The sequence below is a fragment of the Balaenoptera ricei genome, chromosome 6 (genome assembly GCF_028023285.1).
Source record: "Balaenoptera ricei isolate mBalRic1 chromosome 6, mBalRic1.hap2, whole genome shotgun sequence".
Taxonomy (NCBI): domain Eukaryota; kingdom Metazoa; phylum Chordata; class Mammalia; order Artiodactyla; family Balaenopteridae; genus Balaenoptera; species Balaenoptera ricei.
In genome coordinates this window covers 95730026-95749387 of record NC_082644.1, presented here as the reverse complement: position 1 = coordinate 95749387, position 19362 = coordinate 95730026, and the positions used below count along the sequence as shown (strand labels likewise).

At 36.4% G+C, this 19362-nt stretch overlaps 1 protein-coding gene and 1 non-coding gene across 8 annotated transcripts in view; both read right to left on the bottom strand.

Annotated features, from left to right (window-relative positions):
- The window catches only part of FKTN (fukutin), a 99690-nt gene that overhangs the window by 45769 nt on the left and 34559 nt on the right, over window positions 1–19362 (bottom strand). For 6 of the 7 annotated variants that reach the window (XM_059925231.1, XM_059925230.1, XM_059925228.1 and 3 more), the window contains 5 exons: window positions 13205–13482; window positions 12386–12518; window positions 5598–5727; window positions 3521–3654; window positions 1034–1161 (listed from right to left, as the gene is read on the bottom strand). In XM_059925231.1, the coding sequence (XP_059781214.1) occupies window positions 1034–1161; window positions 3521–3654; window positions 5598–5727; window positions 12386–12518; window positions 13205–13482 (803 nt within the window). The remainder of the gene's footprint in view (window positions 1–1033; window positions 1162–3520; window positions 3655–5597; window positions 5728–12385; window positions 12519–13204; window positions 13483–19362) is intronic. The other variant, XM_059925232.1, reaches the window with a different exon arrangement.
- Window positions 1913–2019, bottom strand: LOC132368312 (U6 spliceosomal RNA). The gene has a single exon (XR_009504050.1). It is a non-coding gene; the product is annotated as a U6 spliceosomal RNA (small nuclear RNA).

Below are 19362 nucleotides of genomic sequence, written 5' to 3'. Positions count from 1 at the left end.
GGTTGTTATGAGGATTAGATGTGTTAATACATGAAAAATGTTCATAGTAGTGCCTGGTACACAGTAGTACTACTCAAATTTAATGGATGAGGAGATTAATGTTCAGAAAAGCTAAAGGCCGTAATTAGGGTGAAGCTGAGGCTTCCCGGGTCTGCCTGATTCCAGAGCCCTTGCTCTCTGGGTTCTCTTTTGCATTTGTTCTCTCTCTCTCAGAACCGTGAACAGGCCAACTGCATCATAAAGGGCACTCAGTTACTCTAACGTCATTTTTGTCTTTCGTCATCAAGGAGTTTGACTATGGCAGTATTAAAAGAAAAAATGTTCAAAATGCCAATCTAACATATTGTAGTCCATCAATTAATTCAGAATTGAGAGACTCTCCCCCTGCAATTTTCTATCTGAATCATGTGTCTTAAGATTATAGTTGGCAGTGTCTTTCCTTTCTTGGTAGCACATAAAATAATGGTACATCTTACAATGCATATCACCTTACATTTGACAAAATATGGTAGCTGTTAAGCCCGATCAGTATCCTTTAAGGATTAGCCCTCAGTCTGTGTTAAAGGCACATTCCAGAGGTTGCCCGGCATTCATGACCTCAGCTCCAGCCAAACCAAATCTCCTCACTTAAACTTCACTTGACCTTAACAATCTCCTTCTTACTGACCCTTACCCATTCTCATCAAATTATCAAGCTCCTATAGCTCTAACAGCCGATCAGTTTTTTGGCTCAGGCTCTGGGCCTGATTTTTCTGTTCCTTATTTTGGCTTTCCCTTTCTGATGACTCAAGGGCTTCCAATCACAATGACTCTATGGACTGACAAACCCAGGGGCACTTCCTCCTCAGGGACTGTCCTTATAGGTAGTCCTCACTTCTCAAGCATAACTGGGCTCTCTGGGAAAGCTGAGAAAGTATCAGCTAACAGTGAGACTTGACAGTCTTTTTTTCCCCCCATTTCCAGTTACTTCCTTATTTCTACCTTCTGCAGTTATTACTATAGCCCCTTTTGTAAGTACTTATCTGATTCATACTTAAATTTTTTTCCTGTTTTGGCCTGAGTGCCTCCATTCCACATATGGTCAGTCTCTTCATAGAAGAAAAAAATGTCAAGTTTTACATCATCTTTTCCCTGGAAAGATAGTTCCAAGCTGTCTTCTACCTAGGGAGAAGATGAAAATCTTCACAGACTGAAACAAAGGAAGTACATTTTTTAAAATTAAAAAAACAAAAGATTCTTATGTTTTATATATATAGAGAGTATAGGTTTCAAGATACTGTTTTTCAAGTTGGAGCACTTCTGAAATTGGGATGCATCAGTAGCACACCATCGTTTGATTTCTTTTTTTTTTTTTTAACATCTTTATTGGAGTATAATTGCTTTACATTGTTGTGTTAGTTGCTGCTCTATAACAAAGTGAATCAGCTATACGTATACATATATCCCCATATCCCCTCATTCTTGCGTCTCCCTCTCACCCTCCCTATTCTACCCCTCTACGTGGACACAAAGCACCGAGCTGATCTCCCTGTGCTATGCGGCTGCTTCCCACTAGCTATCGGTTTTACATTTGGTAGTGTATATATGTCCATGCCACTCTCGCACTTCTTCCCAGCTTACCCTTCCCCCTCCCCGTGTCCTCAAGTCCATTCTCTACGTCTGCGTCTTTATTCCTGTCCTGCCCCTATGTTCTTCAGAACCATTTTTTTTTTTTTAAGATTCCATATACATGTGTTAGCATACAGTATTTTTCTCTTTCTGACTTACTTCACTCTGTACGACAGACTCTAGGTCCATCCACCTCACTAAAAATAACTCAATTTCATTTCTTTTTATGGCTGAGTAATATTCCATTGTATATATGTGCCACATCTTCTTTATCCATTCATCTGTCAATGGACACTTAGGCTGCAAAAATATGGAACGCTTCACGAATTTGCGTGTCATCCTTGCACAGGGGCCATGCTAATCTTCTCTGCATCATTCCAATTTTAGTATATGTGCTGCCGAAGCAAGCACTGATTTCTTTCTTAAATGCACATAAAATAATGTTGCTTCTTACAACTGATGACAACTCAGAGTAAATGACTTATAGTAGTTAAATGGTCACTCTGCAAAACATCCTGTTCCTGAGCCCCTCTCTGACTAAAGAAGGAAAGTAATCAAAGAATAATTATTCCCTTTAATAACCAAGTAAAACTATCAGGAAGTAAGTCTCTCATCACAATCAATAAATGAGTACTTATGTAAATGTGGCATAGAAACCCATATATCATTACATTATATACATGAAAAAAAGAAAAAAGAAGTTTAAAAGTACAAAGAATTCTGAGAGCATTTCCCTAAGAAACTTATCCTACAAATAATTATGTTCCCATTGGACTTGGTGCATCTGTCTGTGGCAGCACTAATCACTTAATTGTTTATGAATTTGTTTTCTGCCAATTAGACAGTGAACTCCTCAAGGATAAGGATGGATTGTACCTTATTCATCTTTGTGTTCTGGGTGCAGAGCTCAGTGCCAGGCAGAGACTGAGTGTTAAGGAAACAATTGCTGAATGACTAGAGTTCTATTGCTTTGCCTTTCACCTCAGGAAGATATTTTATTAAATTTTTAAATAAACTAGAATGATTATGATGAGAGAAGTAATTTTCCAGGAACTAAACATACTTCTACTTGCTTTCCAGGACAACACCTCCCTGGGAACAACCAAATTAAGAGTAAGGTCATTGCCAGGATCATAGGCTTAGGGCATAGGAATCAAATTGTCTAAAAGGAGATTTCATCTAAGCCACAATGACCTATTCCTAGTTGACCTGTGAGAAGACTGCTATGGCCTAGGACATGTGAAATAAACAAGAAACCCAAGTATTGTTTGAAATGATTCCATATTGCTTTTTTTTTTTAAGCTTTTTTTTTTTTTTTGACGTGGACCATTTTTTAAAGTCTTTATTGAATTTGTTACAACATTGCTTCTGTTTTGGTTTTTTTTTGGCTGAGAGGCATGTGGGATCTTAGCTCCCCAACCAGGGATCGAACCCACACCACCTGCATTAGAAGGCAAAGTCTTAGCCACCAGACCGCCAGGGAAGTCCCTGTATTTCTAATTCTTAGCAATCAATGGAATGTTTCAATTTGATAATAATATGATGCCTACGTGAACATAAAATTAAATGGCTCAAGAGAAACAACATAACTTCAGGTAGGGTATATGAGATTCTTACTTATTATATTAATTAATTATGTTATATTGTTGCCTAATATAATGGCAATAAATTCTTCTGCAAGAGTCCAAGCTCCTTTTTGCCTTCTCATGGTCAATAGAAAGCCAGATTTTCTAGTTTTCCTTAAATAGTGCAGAAGTCACAAGTGGTAATAATCTTCTGCTGAACTCATCCTGGCTGATAATGAGTGATAAAATGCTACATACAGTGCTTTTAAACATCTCTGAGCTGCTTAATATAAACTTTACTTTTGAGACATGTTACTAATGAAGTAAATCATATTTTTATTACTGACCTTCCCAAATTTGTGTTTGAGTGGGAGTCCTGCATCTTGAAATGCTGAAATAATATCAGATTTGTAATCTTGTATAAAAATTCCTAGGTCAACATCTTTACTATAAGGAATAATGCCACACTGCCGATACCATCCTAAAAAAAAGGAATGAGAAAACTTTTTTAAAAACTTAAGTTTGGAAAAAATTAGTCATTATTATAATGGATAGTCTTTGTAACAGTGTATTTTATTTCACAGGATTAGACTTAGTGTGCTTTACCAAAATTAAAAAAAATTAGATCCCAACTTAATATCTATGATTATAGGAGCCACTTGTTGAAGAACATTTCTTTTATTCCTTCCTTCCTTCATTTTTACTGGTTTGAGCACTCAGCAGCCTCAAAAACTTTCATGATGTCCTGTAATTTCTGAATAAACTATTAGCTTTAATAATGTTAACTGGGCCATCCATTTAAAACATTAAGTTACTTTTTAAAATGTTTAATCATAAATCTCTTATGATGAAGGTTGCTTTTAAGATATGCTAAAAAATATAATTTAATTCTTTTGCTTAAGCAATATCCCTTTCCTGAGCAGTAATTTGTAGAACTTAACAGCTCTGAACAGCTCATGTCTGATGGGTCATATAAAAAAGAAGAGCAGTACCAGCCTCAATTTTCAGCATACTGTCAAAAGATATTTCTACATATTTACTATGTATCTACTTCTAAATTGGGTGCTATAATAATGTTCTAAAAAGGCAAAATTTATACCTTAATATTGCTAAGGGCTCTGAGTTTCTCTTATTATCCTTCTAATCCTTCCATTCAAAGTATTCAAAAAGTAAATAAATGTCTACGATTATCTTTGGGAAATACTGTTTGGAATTCTAAACTTTAATTTCATTTTAACATAGATCTTTAGAAGCCTAGCATGGGATCTCACCTCTAGTTTAAGAAAAATCTACAATCCACATCTAACAAAGAATCATGAACTACTAAAAATGGAAGGCTCCTTACCTATCATCTAATCCAACTCCCTCATTTTATAAATGCCCTTAAATTAAGAAAACCATGGGGCTAAGAACTCAAAAGATATCATGATAAATGATTACGAAATATTTTTGATGACAGTCTATAAAACAGTCTTACTCCAGAAAGTTAAACCTTAAAGCATGTATCACATAAATGAGATGTACTCTTTTTTGGGGGGGTGGGGGTTACTCTAGCTGGAAGCTCCTTGACAGGAAGAACCATGGAAATTTTCCTCAAAGCCTAATTGACAGGATAACCATACATCCCTGTTTACACCTGTTGTACCAACATAATTAATAATGGCACTCCTTTCACTCTCAAAAAGTCTCTTGAAATGGACAATAAATTATATGGCAACCCTATAAAAGCAAGAGCAAAAATAATTTTTGTACAAATACAGTTATAATTAAAAAAGAACAAATATAGATAGAATCAACTATAGTTATAAACAAGAGGGAATAAAAACAAAAAAATGTTAAATTCTAAATAATTCTAAAATCCAAAGGAGTTTGAGCTAATGCACAATGGAAAGAGATCCAGAAATCTTTCTTGGATTCTACATTTCCCCATCTCAGAATGAACAGAATGTGGTAAGACAGTGACGTCCAATCATGATCTGGAAAAGATTTGTGGAAGACCTTATGACATTCCCTTTCCTCTCAGAAACTTTTGGTGCAATGCAAGTTATTTGTATTGTGTGTAAGTAAAGAAACAGAATACAGTTTTTTTTTCTAAGGTAATAACAACCTTTGGGATAGAAATAATAAAATGCTAATCTAAAGATTACCTGAGAATCACATGTAGTCTACATGTTCTGATATAAATTTTATACAAATTACTTATAATTTTGGGACACACGACATGGCCTTCCTAATTCTGTTTTATGCTTCTGAAGTTATTTCTTTTAAAAAATCAATAAATCCTTGCTCCATGCACTATGTTTATTCTTTCTATAAATATGACGCTTCGAATACCACTGATGTTTTGTCATCTCAAGCAGTCATCCTTAGAGCCAAAGAGAATGAAATGTCAAAAAGACAAATGTAAAGCAACAAGAATTTTACCTAGACAAGTTCCACTGCTCAGCCAGAACCGTACTCCCAATTTCTTTAACGTTTTGGCTGCTAGTTGCAACAATTCCTTTGCACTCTTCCGAAAGGCCATAGCTTCCACAGTGTTATCATCAAGGTATTGCTACAGATATAATAAATAGTCAGCTATTACAGCCATTTCTAAGTTGCCAGAAATATTTCTGTGACATCCAAACTAAACTTGAAAATTAACCCCATGTTATATATTTTTTTATTATAAAAATCAAGTTTCAGAATTCCTTGTTAGTCACACATTAAAATAAGACTATAAGAGTGGATTCTAGGAGAGACAAGTTAAAGGGGAAGGACCATAACCAGGATTCTCAAAGGATGAGATTTATACCTTTATCAACTCCCTCCTCTACATCACAATTTAGCAGATTGGGTAGTTAGGGGGAAAGAAGGTTAATTAAGAGAGCTACAGGCATATCTGAAGCACAATGCCTTCAGTGACGTTTTCATCATTCACTGGTGCAAATGGTCTTTAGGACAGAACAGTATAGTACAAAGAATGTGGGATTTTTGAATCAGATTGTGTTCAAGTCTAAACTCACTTCATTTTAGCTATGACCCTGGGCATAGCGCCTCAGAAGAATTAAGCTCTACGAGGAAAGTGACTTCATTTTGTTTATCACTATATCTCCAATGTCTAAAAGAGTACTTGAATGAATGAGAGAATCAAAGAACAAACCTCTCTCAGATATAATTGTCTCATCAATAATTAAAGAATAATAATTATACTTTGCAGGACTGCTGTGAAGATTTAATGAGATAATTGATGACAGAAAAATGTCTCACAAATTTTGAAATTCTATACAAATATTACTGTCATTTACTTATAGTCTTTTTGCTTTTCTGCTTTTCTTCATTTTTAGGGTGTTCTGGAACTGAAGAAAGCACTAAAAATTCTTCATTGATGCTTCACTACATACGGGACAAAATCTAAACTTCTTGGCATGGCAGACAAGGACACCGTGTTTAGGGCCAGAGTACTGGTCCAGCCTTATCTCCACCCTTCTCATATTTCACTCCCCAAATATATCACAACTTTTCAAGCCTCTGTGTCAACATGTTTCTTCTGTCTGAAATGCCCTTGACTAACAAAAAATCTTTCAGGTCTCAGTTCCACCCTCTGAAAAACATTCCCTGATTTTCCCAGGAACACAAACGTATTTATTCTCCCAGGGCTCCTCTTCAGCTCAACATTTAAAGAGCAAGAAATTACCCTTGGTACTAGATATAGACAGAGACAAATAAAATAATCTGTTCAGTGAGCTTATAACAGTTACCATTTATATATATTTTCATTATAATTCTTATCATATTTAATTCTTTTTGTTCCAGAACAAAAGATCAAAGTCTTTTTTTTAAATTGAATTGTAATTGACATACAATATCATATTAGTTTCAGGTGTACAACATAGTGATTCGATATTTTTATACATTAGAAAATGATCACCATGATAACTCTAGCTACCATCTGTCATCATACAGAGTTATTACAATATTACTGACTATATTCCCTAGTCTGTATACTACATCCCCATGACGTATTCATTTTATACCTGGAAGTTTATATCTCTTAATCCCCTTCACCTATTTCACCCATCCCCCTTATCATATTTCATTCTAATTGCTGATTCTATTTATATTTCCTCCAATAGGCTGTAAACATGATTCCTTTAAGGCAGGTACTGAATCTCTCCAACACTGTATGTACAAATTGAAAATGGTGCCTGGTATATAATATGTGAGCAACACATATTGATAAATGCGTAAATGAGTAAATAACTGACTAATCCCCTCCCATCCCACAGTATCTTAAAATATCCTGGCATTCTTTTACAATATAGCAGGAGGAAATATAGTTCCTAGAAGGACCATATATCTCAAGCAAAAAGTATCCCTAGGAAAAAAGATGGATTCCTGAAGATAAGTTACATTCTCCAGAATACACAAAGTATGTGGGGTCTTTTCAATATGAAAACATCCTCAGAGCCATAATTCTCTTAGAACATATGATTGGCATGAGAGATGCATGTTCATATCCCTGTTGTAGGGCGAAAGCCTGGAGCTAGAAATTTGGAGACCCAGAATTTACTCCATGCTCAGCCAATAATGACTGTGTAACTTACATCTTGAAACCTCAGTTTTCTTATCAGTTAATGGTGAATCCTTGGCTTATTTCACAGAGTAACTGAAAGGATCAAATTAAGTAACAGAAATGAAAACTCTGTGTTCTACAAAAATATTACGCTGACAATTATGTCCAACTGAGGCTGCCCCTGCATTGACACACTCCCAGCTCTGACATACCTTTAATAAATAACATGACACTCCCAGAAATTCCATTTCTTAGAATTGACCCTCATATGCGTTAAAGTATAAACATGTATATACCTATGCACCTTATACATCTGTTATGGACTTTAAAAATTTTGGTTATACATACTTTTTTTTCATTTAAAAATGCCTCCTATAAATCTTGGGATTACCAGGCCTCTTAGAAAAAGACCAAATCCCAATTTAAATACCAGTCCATATGATCTTTCCCTGTTCAGGCAACCTCTCCCCAAATCTTTCCCCAAAATATAGATGAAAAATAATAAAATGACAGAAGGTGTCCACTCATTTCACAGATGAGGAAACTAAGGCTCAGAAATTTGCCCCAGGTCTCAGAGCAACTTAGTAGAAGAAAGAGGATATGAATGTGGCTTTCTAGATATTCCTGGGCCAGGGGTCCAGATATTTCCATACTCCCCTCTGGTTTTTTACTGGAACTCAACAAACTGAAGCTCATCAATTATTTTTTGATGGTTACTGCTGAAACAAAATCAAGTGCAGGAAAATGTGTATTATCCTAGTCCTAAACTTCTTGGTAGATTGAGAAAATAATTAAAGTAAATAAAGTAAGCCAGGAGAGCACTTTGCCTCTGTTCTCCTTCCCTCCCTGGACTCTTCTAAACTAGAGCCATTAGATGAGGCAGAGCAAGAAAGCGCACAGTGGTGGCCTGGCCTGGGTATCAGAGCCTGAGAAGGCGTCGAGGGCATCCACATGGAGGAGAGTCCAGTGTGGGGAGCCAGAGCCTGAGCAGGATGAGAAGTGTGTCTATATATGCAAGTAGCCCAGTGGGGGAGAGCAACACCCAAGCAGGATGAGGATAGCATCCATGTGGGAGAGGGAACAGCAGAAATAATGGGAGACTGAACAAATAAGTAAATATATTAAGGGTAATATAAGTCAGGCTTCTCACTGTTTGAGAGGGGAGTCATAAATATGGAAATGAACCCTATGCTGTTTAATTGAAATATAAATTAGACTGAAGACATCAATGTGGATTCATGGATCGTGATAGATAGACAGATACAGAAGTAAATACACACACACACACACACACACACACACTCTACTCCTGTCACTGAGAGGCCCTGCAGGCAAGCAAATCTGGCATCCAGGCTTGGCTTCTAAAAGGAATCAGTATCCAGAGAGATGGCTGATTCCAGGATTGTAGCAGGGAAATTACAAGATGAACCTAGAATATCTTGAGCCAAAAAGCAAGAAGGTGCTCAAAAGATGATGGAGACGTCAAAAAGACACAGAAGTCACGTGAAGGGGCTTCCACTGGCCAAATATGGAACAGTTTGAGGATCAAAATAAATGAAAATAGCGCACTATAACTCATTGAAGAAAATAGGAAATCATGAGTTCATACTGATATAAACAAATAAACTTGTAAGTTTGAGGAAGATATTGACAATATTTACAGACTTTTAAAGTACCTTCATGCCAAATACCTATTAATTACAAAGGGAAAAATAGAAACTTCACCAGGGTGAAGCCAGCAGACAGCACTTTAATCACGTAATCAATGTAAAAGTCAGTAGTAATGGGACAAATCAAAATCATGCACAGAATCACTTCTGTGTTATTCCTACTAAAGGCATATAACCTAAATCTAACTTGAGGAAAAACCAAACAAACCCCAAACAAGGGACAATGTACAAAATATCTGGCCTGTAATCTTCAAAAGTAGCAAAGTCATAAAAGTTAAAAAGTGATTGTGAAACTGTTCCAGACTGAAGGAAACTAAAGAGACAGAAAAATTAAATGCAACATGTGATTCTGAACGGAATCCTTTTATTATAATAGTCATTATTGGGATAATTAGCAAAACTTGAATGAGGATTAAATGGTAATAATCTTTATATTAATTTCCTGATTTTTGTACTAAGACATGTAGGAGAATGTTCTTGTTTTCAAGAAATACTAAATTATTTGAAGTTGTGGGGCAGATGTTGACAACTTGCTTGCAAATGGTTCAGGAAAAAGAATTATTTGTATTGCATCTGTAACTTTTCTGAAAGTTTGAAAATGTTTCCAAAAATTATTATAAAAAAAAAAAAGAAAGTTAGGACGCTGCTTTATGAGATCTAGTAGATTAGTTCATTGATGTTTTTTTTTAAAAAACACCAGGCATTGTATTTAAGACTGTTTGGCGCCATCAAGTGTTCAAAGTTATGTATGTTCACCTTAATTTGAAAACTGACCTTCCTGTGGTTATAACGTAAGAAATGATGAAGAATGAAACATTTACGAGGGTAAGGATTAAAAAAAGTTATCAATCCCATTAGGTACTCTATATCAGTAATAACAGTACATTAGCAGAAGAGGAAAACAAATTAGTAATCACGAGTCTGTCTTGCTACTAGTGAAGGACACAAATAACATGGTGAAGAATGAATACAAAGTTTGGGACTTCCCTGGTGACGCAGTGGTTAAGAATCCGCCTGCCAATGCAGGGGACACAGGTTCAAGCCCTGGTCCGGGAAGATCCCACATGCCGTGGAGAAACTAAGCCCGTGCGCCACAACGACTGAGCCTGCGTGCCACAACTACTAAAGCCTAGAGCCCGTGCTCCGTAACAAGAGAAGCCACCTCAATGAGAAGACCGCGCACCGCAACCAAGAGTAGCCCCAGCTCGCCGCAACTAGAGAAAGCCTGCGCACAGCAACGAAGGCCCAACACAGCCAAAAATAAAATAAATAAATAAAATTAAAAAAAAAAACAGATTTAGCATTAAAAAAAAAAAAGAATGAATGCAAAGTTCCACTTGATCCTGTTATGAAGAGAAACCTGTCAATAGCATTATAGCCTTGCTATGTGATGGCACTTTAAACACCAAAAGTATGAGGCTATGATACGCTGATTAGCCCTCGGAGCATCTGTCATCCATATTCTTTACTCTAATGCTGACTCAATGGTTGTCCTTAAAATCTAAGAAGCAAAAGTGAAAATATGCAATTAAAAAAATATAACACTATTCTCATGATTTCTCAGTATCTTGAAACATTTTACATCTTACACTGCCTTCTCACAAAGTTCAATAAAATGAGTCTGGGCAAATGCTTGCTAGGTAATGGAGTAGCCCTAATAAGTATCCTGGAAAAAAACCAGTTGATTCGGATGAGCACCTAATTCTTCATGCATTTTTCCATCACTATAGGAGCTTTTCTTTGCGCCAGCTACTGTGCTAGATACTGGGGCTATAGAGGTGAGTAAAATAAGATGCCTGCCATCAAGGATTTCACATAATCTTGTAGGGGGACAAGACTGACATTCACAATTAATTGTGATAATTGCTATGACAGAGGTGGCAACCAGAAAAAAACTCCCCTGAGGCAGGAACAGTGAATGAATGGTCAAGTGCAAGCACCAGTCTGCATCTCTTCCGCTTCCTGCTACTCTGTGGTGGGGATATGATGGGCAGCACTTGCCTAATAATGCTGGCCCAGCCACACATGCAGTTTTCCAGCTTTTCATCCATGAGGCTGACTGGGTATGCTTCACAGTCACATAACCATAGATTTAAGGGAACAGGGCTAGGAAGGCCCACCCAGGCTGTCAGGTCTAGGCCCTGGGTGCCAGCACAGCCTACCAGAAAAAAACCTTGCATTTGTGGGTGCTGGGCATTTGGCCAATGATGATATAGCTGGTACTTCATTTTCCCATTCCACTCCTGTCCTTGTGTACACAGTTTTCTTGGAAGGGAACCCCAGAAAATAAAGGGCAAGTGGAAAAATTAGGGTACTAAAACCCCACCATAAATTTGACTGCTTTCACTGTATCTCTCTTTCATGTCATTTCTTACAGCTGAACTTTCATGTCCTTTAAAATCATCTTTATATCCCCAGGGTCAGGAGAGTTCCTGGGAAGCTGGCTTTTAATAAATGTTTATTGAATTGAAAGCTAAAGCAGCAGAATAAAGTAGAGTTCAAAAGCACTTGGTCTTTGTGTAGCATTTATCTTCAAAAACCTTCATAAACACAAAAAATTCATATTCAGTGCCAACCCTCTGAGAAAAACTGTATTTTCTATGAAGTCCTCTCTAAATCCGCATGGTCCATATTCTACATGGCTTCATCCTACTCGGATTGCTTCAAGAACAGAATGTACCATCTTTATAAAGTTCATGGGCTATCCTAACTAAAAGCGGAGGCCAATGCTGAACCTGTCAAAGTCTATCCAAATAAAACAAGGTCTCCATAGATATCAAACCATTCAACCGGGGAAGAAATTGTTCCTTAAGGTTAATGTTTAATCTACTTAAAAAAAATTGAAACCATCTAGAAGAAAACAGACAAATCAGAAAAGATGTTGTCTTACTTATTTTCCATAAGTTCCTTCATTTCCCGCCCCCCCCAGAAATATTATAAATACACTTCCTTTAATTTGAAAAGTACAATATTTGGTTATCTCTAACCTGAAAGAATGCTCGAGCTTCTTTATACCTACACTCAATAAATCTAGAGTGTGGTATTTCTTCTAGAAAGTGCATTGGATCTTTTGGAATGAGAACTTCTAATCCATCAATAGTAATTTGTTGTAACTCTGGCCTGAAAACAAAAGTTAAGACTTATTATAAGGATTTAACTCAGAATATTGGCAGCCTCTTCAAAATATACAATATAAGCAAATAGTTAAACACCAAGCATATTTTCCTCAATTACCTCAGATATCATTTTTAAAGATCTACTCTCTGAGCAACTGTCAAATATACAATACAGCAGTGTTAACTATAGTCACCATGCTGTACATCAGATTTCCAGAACTTATTTATCTCATAATAATTGGAAGTTTGTACATTTTGAACACTTTTACTTGTAAGTATGTAAATCCACAAACATACTTTATCCTGTGTTTGAACTCTTTATATATCTAGAAAGATTTGTATTCTTTTATGCCTCATTTTTGTCACTCAACATTGTAGGATGCATCTCTGTTGTTGCACAGAGCGCGAGTTCAGGTTCCTTGTTTCCCTGCCCTACGATTCTTCGATTCTTCGCTGGGTGCACATATATTTTGTGTGGGGCATTAAGAACAATGTTGCTATGAACATTCTGATATATATTATATTTCCTGGGGCACATGTGCATGAGTTGCTTCCTGTTGAATATTTACATTTCAAAGCTGATTTACATGAATTACATTTTAGATTTAATTACTAAATGTAAAAGAAAGAGTAAGAGTTCATGACTGAACAAGATAGGTTTCACATCTCCCCTTTAGACCCTGAATTTACCTGTCAAAAGCTCCAGGATAACGACCAAACTGTAACTTTCGAAAAGGAACAAACTTCCTGTCAATGTGTCCTTTGAGCCGTAGATGGCCATGCCAAAGGTAGTTGCCGCTCCTCTCATGAAAGACCACCAAGTGGACAGCATGACTGGCCAATGTGCAGATGTAGTGCAGGGGGATTTCAGTTCCAGAAAGTGAGTCTATCCCATCTAGCCGGGGGTCCTTGCTCTCGATCTTTAGGCACTGAAATCCCATATTTTCAGCTATCCGAAACCAGCCTTCCTAAAACCAAAGAAACATCAAGCTTGAACATTTAAAACCAAATACTAGTAGTAAAACTAAAGTGATCCTTACACTGAATTAAGTCATACATATTTTTGTCCTAATCTGGTCTTTGCCTGAAGATTAAAAAATGAAGGTGGGGAAGGAAAGGTGGTAGTGGGAGAATAAAGGAAAGTACCAAAAAGGGAAACCACATAGCATGGAAGACATGTTCAAAGACTCTCTTTATGAAAATTAATACAAATTTCTTCTTTGGAACGAGAATGTCCACTCATTATAGTGTTCTTTGGTTAGTATCTATAAAGTAAATGTTAATATAAGGATAGCACTTAAAATTAAACCTGTAATTTTCAATTTAACTTCTAATAACCTTCAAAAATGCTTCATAGAAGCAAGGTTTTCATCTCATAGTTATATCCCAACACCTTAAACTGCTACTAAAATAGAAGCCTATCATAATGCACATCATTAGAAAATAGACTGAGATGTACTATAAAACAAGGTGCATTTTCCAACAGCATTAGTTATAACTCTCATGTAACAAGATTAATCTATAGGGTAGATTTTTAATCTTAATCTCGACACCAGTGCTTTAGATGATTAACTAGTATTAATTATTAAGAACACCTTATGTTTGAATAGAAATGTACAGTTTCCAAAGAACTTTTATAAACATTACTGCATTTACATATGACATCTATCTTATAGAGTAAGTAGCACAGATATTATAGATAAAGAAACAGACTCACAGAAGTCCAAAGAAACAAAATTAATAAGAGGCAAAGCCACTGCCAGCATTTAGGTCTTATCTAACCAAATACAAGGTTCTTCCTACTCTACAACACTATTTCTTTAAGTCTATATTTATATAATGTGTACAAAGCTCATTCACATTAATTATCTCATCTGATGTCCATAGAAATTATGTGAGGTTAGTAAGGAAGATATTATACCTAGTCTACAGTTAAGGAAAATAAAGTGGTAATACCAGACATTAAAGTTATTAAAGGATGGAAGTGCATCTGAAAGTCTTACGAGCCACAGCATTCATAAACATTTTTCAAGAGTACTTTATTTACATCAATTATTGTCTTTGAATGTTGTCATTTGGATTAGCTGTGTCCTCATTTATGCTCTTATAATACACACAAACCTTTATCATAGTATTGATTGTACTGTTTTTTAGTTGTTTAAACTCCATTAATAGACTGCAAGTTCCTCAACCTTAAGAATCAACAAAGTGGCTAGTACCAGCAGGTGCTCAATAGATACCTGTTGTTGTTGTTTATATTGTTAAACAAGAGAAAGTGACCATTCTGGTAAAGAATGCTAACCAGTATCAATAACAACTGTCTTCTCCTTTCTGGATATAGAGTGAAATCGTGTTTTGGTCAAAGGAATGTGGACGGAAGTATCAGATACCACTTCCAGGCCTGGCCTTACAATGTCCCATAAGACCTTCCCTGCTTTCCCTCCTCCATCTGTATGTAGGGAAGCAAAGAACTACAAGATGGGGAAGCCACACAAATGAAACAGCCTGCATCCCTAAGTCACTGCTTAGAGGAAAGTCATCCAGGAATATCGCTGACCAAGAATAACTACGCTGGATTTTGTCTAGAGACAATTACTCCTTTTTTGCCCTAAGCCAATGAGATTTTAGGGTTGCTTTTAGTAGCAACTAATGTAACTTAGCCTGGCTAATACAATTTCACCTTGGTACTCCTTATATTAGAATTATCAACTGTAGGATTCCCCTTTTTCATAAACCTAAGAGGTGGAAAGTACTGATGAGTGTAAGAGTGGCCAACTCAGAGAAGGAATCTATTGTATAGGATGAAAGAAAAGCATTATAATTTGGTAAATTTGGGAAAAATTTAAAAGGCCAGACAGAACTTGAAGAGGAATCACACCTTGGGTTGTGGGAAGAAAAACTGACAGACAAAATTGGCAGAACTATGCAATGGCTTGCCTTTTTATAATCATGACAGAGGAAAGTCAAGAACAAAGTAGTTGCTCTGATCAAACAGAGCAAAGGCCTAGGTCAAGACTATACTGCACAAATCTACTCCCAGTTGCCTTGGCAGTAGTTTGCTCACTTCATGGTAATGGTATTAACAAAGAAAAATCACAGGTAAATTAAGTCTATAGTAATTAGATCTGTTGATCTAATGAATTAGCTCTACCTTGGAAAAAGGTTTTGGGAGGACTATCCAAGGGCTCTGTATGATGTCATTTATATAAAATGATAACATGACCTTGTGTGCTTATTCTGGGTGTTGCTGACCTTTTGCTTCTGACTCTGGTCTTTCTGGTTTTGCCAATTATGGCATATTCTCTTTCTTCTAAAGTACTGGTTCTCAAGGCAAGTGGTACTGTAACCAAGAGACATTTTAGAAATTCGTGGAGATATTTTCAGTTATCATAATGATTGAGGACACAACTGGCATTTAGAGGTCTAGGCCAGGTACACTAGACATCCTAAAATCCAAAATATGAAAATCTATCCTGTGTCCTGCATAATTTCAAATGTTCTATCAGATAGTCACATAGTGAAAAACGTATTTGTAATTATGTGAGCCTCCATTTCTGAGGAATACAATTGCCATGTTAAAGGAGAGACAATTTTACTCTTCTGCTGTTTGAAACTTGTTTACTGTTTTGGAAAAATATATTACTAAAAACAGTATCATTCATAATAGAGTCTATATTGGAAGTCATCACATTCAGTGCTCCTACTAAATAAGTAGGATAAGTGCAAGCATCCGACTTTCTTCCTTATGTCTTCCAGTGTAGTCATGCCTGGGTATTTACACACTGAAATATACATTTCCTTTCATTTCTACTTTATACTATAGTTGAGACATTACAGGATTTGGGAGATTATGTATGTAGGTAAGTTATAATTTCTATAGACTTCGTTTTGGGAAAATAAAGGGATGATAAAATACTTGTCGTAAAAAAGGTTTATAAGCTTTGTAGGCTTTTTCTATGAGAAACTCAAACAGTCCAATAGGAATGACCTACAAATACTGACATTTAGAAGTCTCTGCAGTGAAAAAGCTGGCATACTCTTATTACCCTATAGTGAAGTCCACCAGTTAATGAGGCCTGACCAGAAAAAAAAGCTTCCAATTGGTATTCAGTGCCTCATTCTTAAATATGAACAAAGATCAATGAACATTGTAGAAAACCTGTATCATGAAAAACAGACAAAATAAAATAACCATACCAAAAACCAAACACCCACAAAGAAGGGAATTACAAAAACAAAATGCAGTAGAGAGCAAAAGACTTTCTTTTAAAAACACCAAACCTTGGGGCTTCCCTGGTGGCGCAGTGGTTGAGAATCCGCCTGCCAATGCAGGGGACATGGGTTTGAGCCCTGGTCTTGGAAGATCTCACATGCCGTGGAGCAACTAAGCCTGTGCACCACAACTACTGAACCTGCACTCTAGGGCCCGCATACCACAACTACTGAGCCCGTGTGCCACAACTACTGAAGCCCACGCACCTAGAGCCTGTGCTCCGCAACAAGAGAAGCCACCACAATGAGAAGCCTGCACACTGCAACGAAGAGTTGGCCCCCTCCTGATGCAACTAGAGAGAGCCTGCATGCAGCGACAAAGACCCAACACAGCCAAAAATAAATACATTAATTAATTAATTTTTAAAAAAAGTTTAAAAAAAGAAAAACACCAAACGTTTAAAATCTGCAGAGGGAAAAAGACAAAACTGCATCCATAAAATAAGAATGCTACTATAAGAAACAGAGTGCACAGAGCTTTTAGAAAATAAAAATATTAAATTTCAAGCAAAAATATGAAAAAAATCAATGGCATTGTTAAAGATTTTGTTTAAAAGTAGAACAGTTAACAAAAGAGATGAAAAAAATCACAGAGCAAAGATAAGAAAATGAAATTTTGGAAGTCCAACATCCAAATAATAAAAAGTTCAGAAAGAAAGACACTTTTATTCAACATTATCCTGGGGGTCCTACCTAAACCAATAAGACAAGAAAAAGAAATTAGGCATAAGAGTTGGAAAGGAAGAGACCAAATTATCTTTTTGTGCAGAGAATACAATGACCTACACTCAAGGAGAGAGAAAATGAAAGAGAGGGAGGAAAAGGAGGTAGGGGATTGAGGGAGGAGAGAGAAACTATTGGAGTTTACCTATAGAGTTCAGAGTTCAGTACAGTTGCTGGAAAACAAGATCAAAACACAAAAGACAACAGCATTCTAATTCACCTATAATAATGAATTGGCAAAAGAAGAGGAAAAGTATCTACATTAACACCCCCCCCGCATGCACACAAAACTATAAGGTAGCAAGAAATAAATCTTACAAAGATGCACAAAATCTGTAAGAAAAATATAGAATACTCTATTAAAGAACACCAAAGGACACCTGAATTAAAGGAGATATATTTCATGTTCATGGATAAGAACTCTTCATATTTTAACAATGTAAAGAGGCCTTGCATGCTTTTGCTTTCTCTGACTAGCCTAGACTAACCTAGATAATGAGAGACACATGGCACAGGCACCTCCACTGTCCCATCTGCCAGCCAGCCATCCTGAAGAAGCAGAGCTGCCTAGCTGACTGGCAGCTGTATAAGTGAACTTAGCTGAGACCAGAAGAACTGCCCAGCTGAATCCTACACAAATTGCTAAGTCACAGAATCATAACCTACATAAATGGTTGTTGTTTAAGCCACTAAATTTGGGGACAACTGTTATACAGCAGAAGCAAATTAGAAATCAAACGTGCAGGTAAAAAGAAACATTTTCAGATATGCAAGGTTTCAACCTCCCATTCAACCTTTCTCCAAAGAGAATTCCTAAAATGTTGTTAAGAGGAGTTACACAACAGTATCTGCAGAGCAGATCAGACTATTAGGGCAGAAAGACCACGAGATCTAGGAGGGCTGTCTCCAGGAAAAAAAAAAAGGAACTGAGAAATGACCTGATGTATTTGATCCTACTGAGAGTTTTATGTTTCTGTTGCAGAGTTCATACATGGATTATTGATAACTATATAGAAAACTAGCAAACAAAAAAAGAAAAAGAGAGTCATATACGAAAAGGAAAATATTCAGAGTAAACAAGGTAGCATTCATGTGATTATCTGTATATTCATAGTAAGATAAACACTGACTATTGATTTAACTACAAAATGTGATACAGTCATGATAATGGGAGAAGAGAGTGTGTGTGTTTGTGTGTGTCTACATGAGACAAAATAGATATGACAGCTAAATTCTCATAATTCATAATCTAAATATGAAATATTAAAAAAATAGAAGCATAAACATTTCATTTATAAAGGAGAAGATAAACAAGGTAGAGAGAGTTGAAAGTGGTTGGCTCTAAGAGTGGGAATAAGGGGTGGGGAGGAAAGAAGAGTCAGATACTGATCTTTTTCATTATGAGCTTTGCCTTAATATCTGACTTTTTAAACCTAGTACTAATATTCTTTTGATTAAAATGCCATGTCCTAACTTTTCCATAAGTTTAAATATTTTCAAAATATCAATATAAAATTGGGAGGAAAGAGAAAACAAGCAAACAAACATCATGTTATATAAACATGTTATCTGTTTCATCACCTGCATCACTGCCTGGGAAGAACCATAGGCAGAAAAAAGTCAAAACTCACTCTCTTGAGACCTTGTCTAAGAGTCTGGGCAATCAAGGAAACATGCAGCTTATACTGCTTTGCCAGACCATACCATCACCCTGGAACATAAGCCCCACCTATCAGGGGTCAACACAACTAAAACAATCCACTGCAGAGCTAGTGCACATCTATCATGGGTGGCTGACTAAATAGTTGAGCTCATTTAATCTAATGCTAATTTTCTTACTCTTATTTGAATAA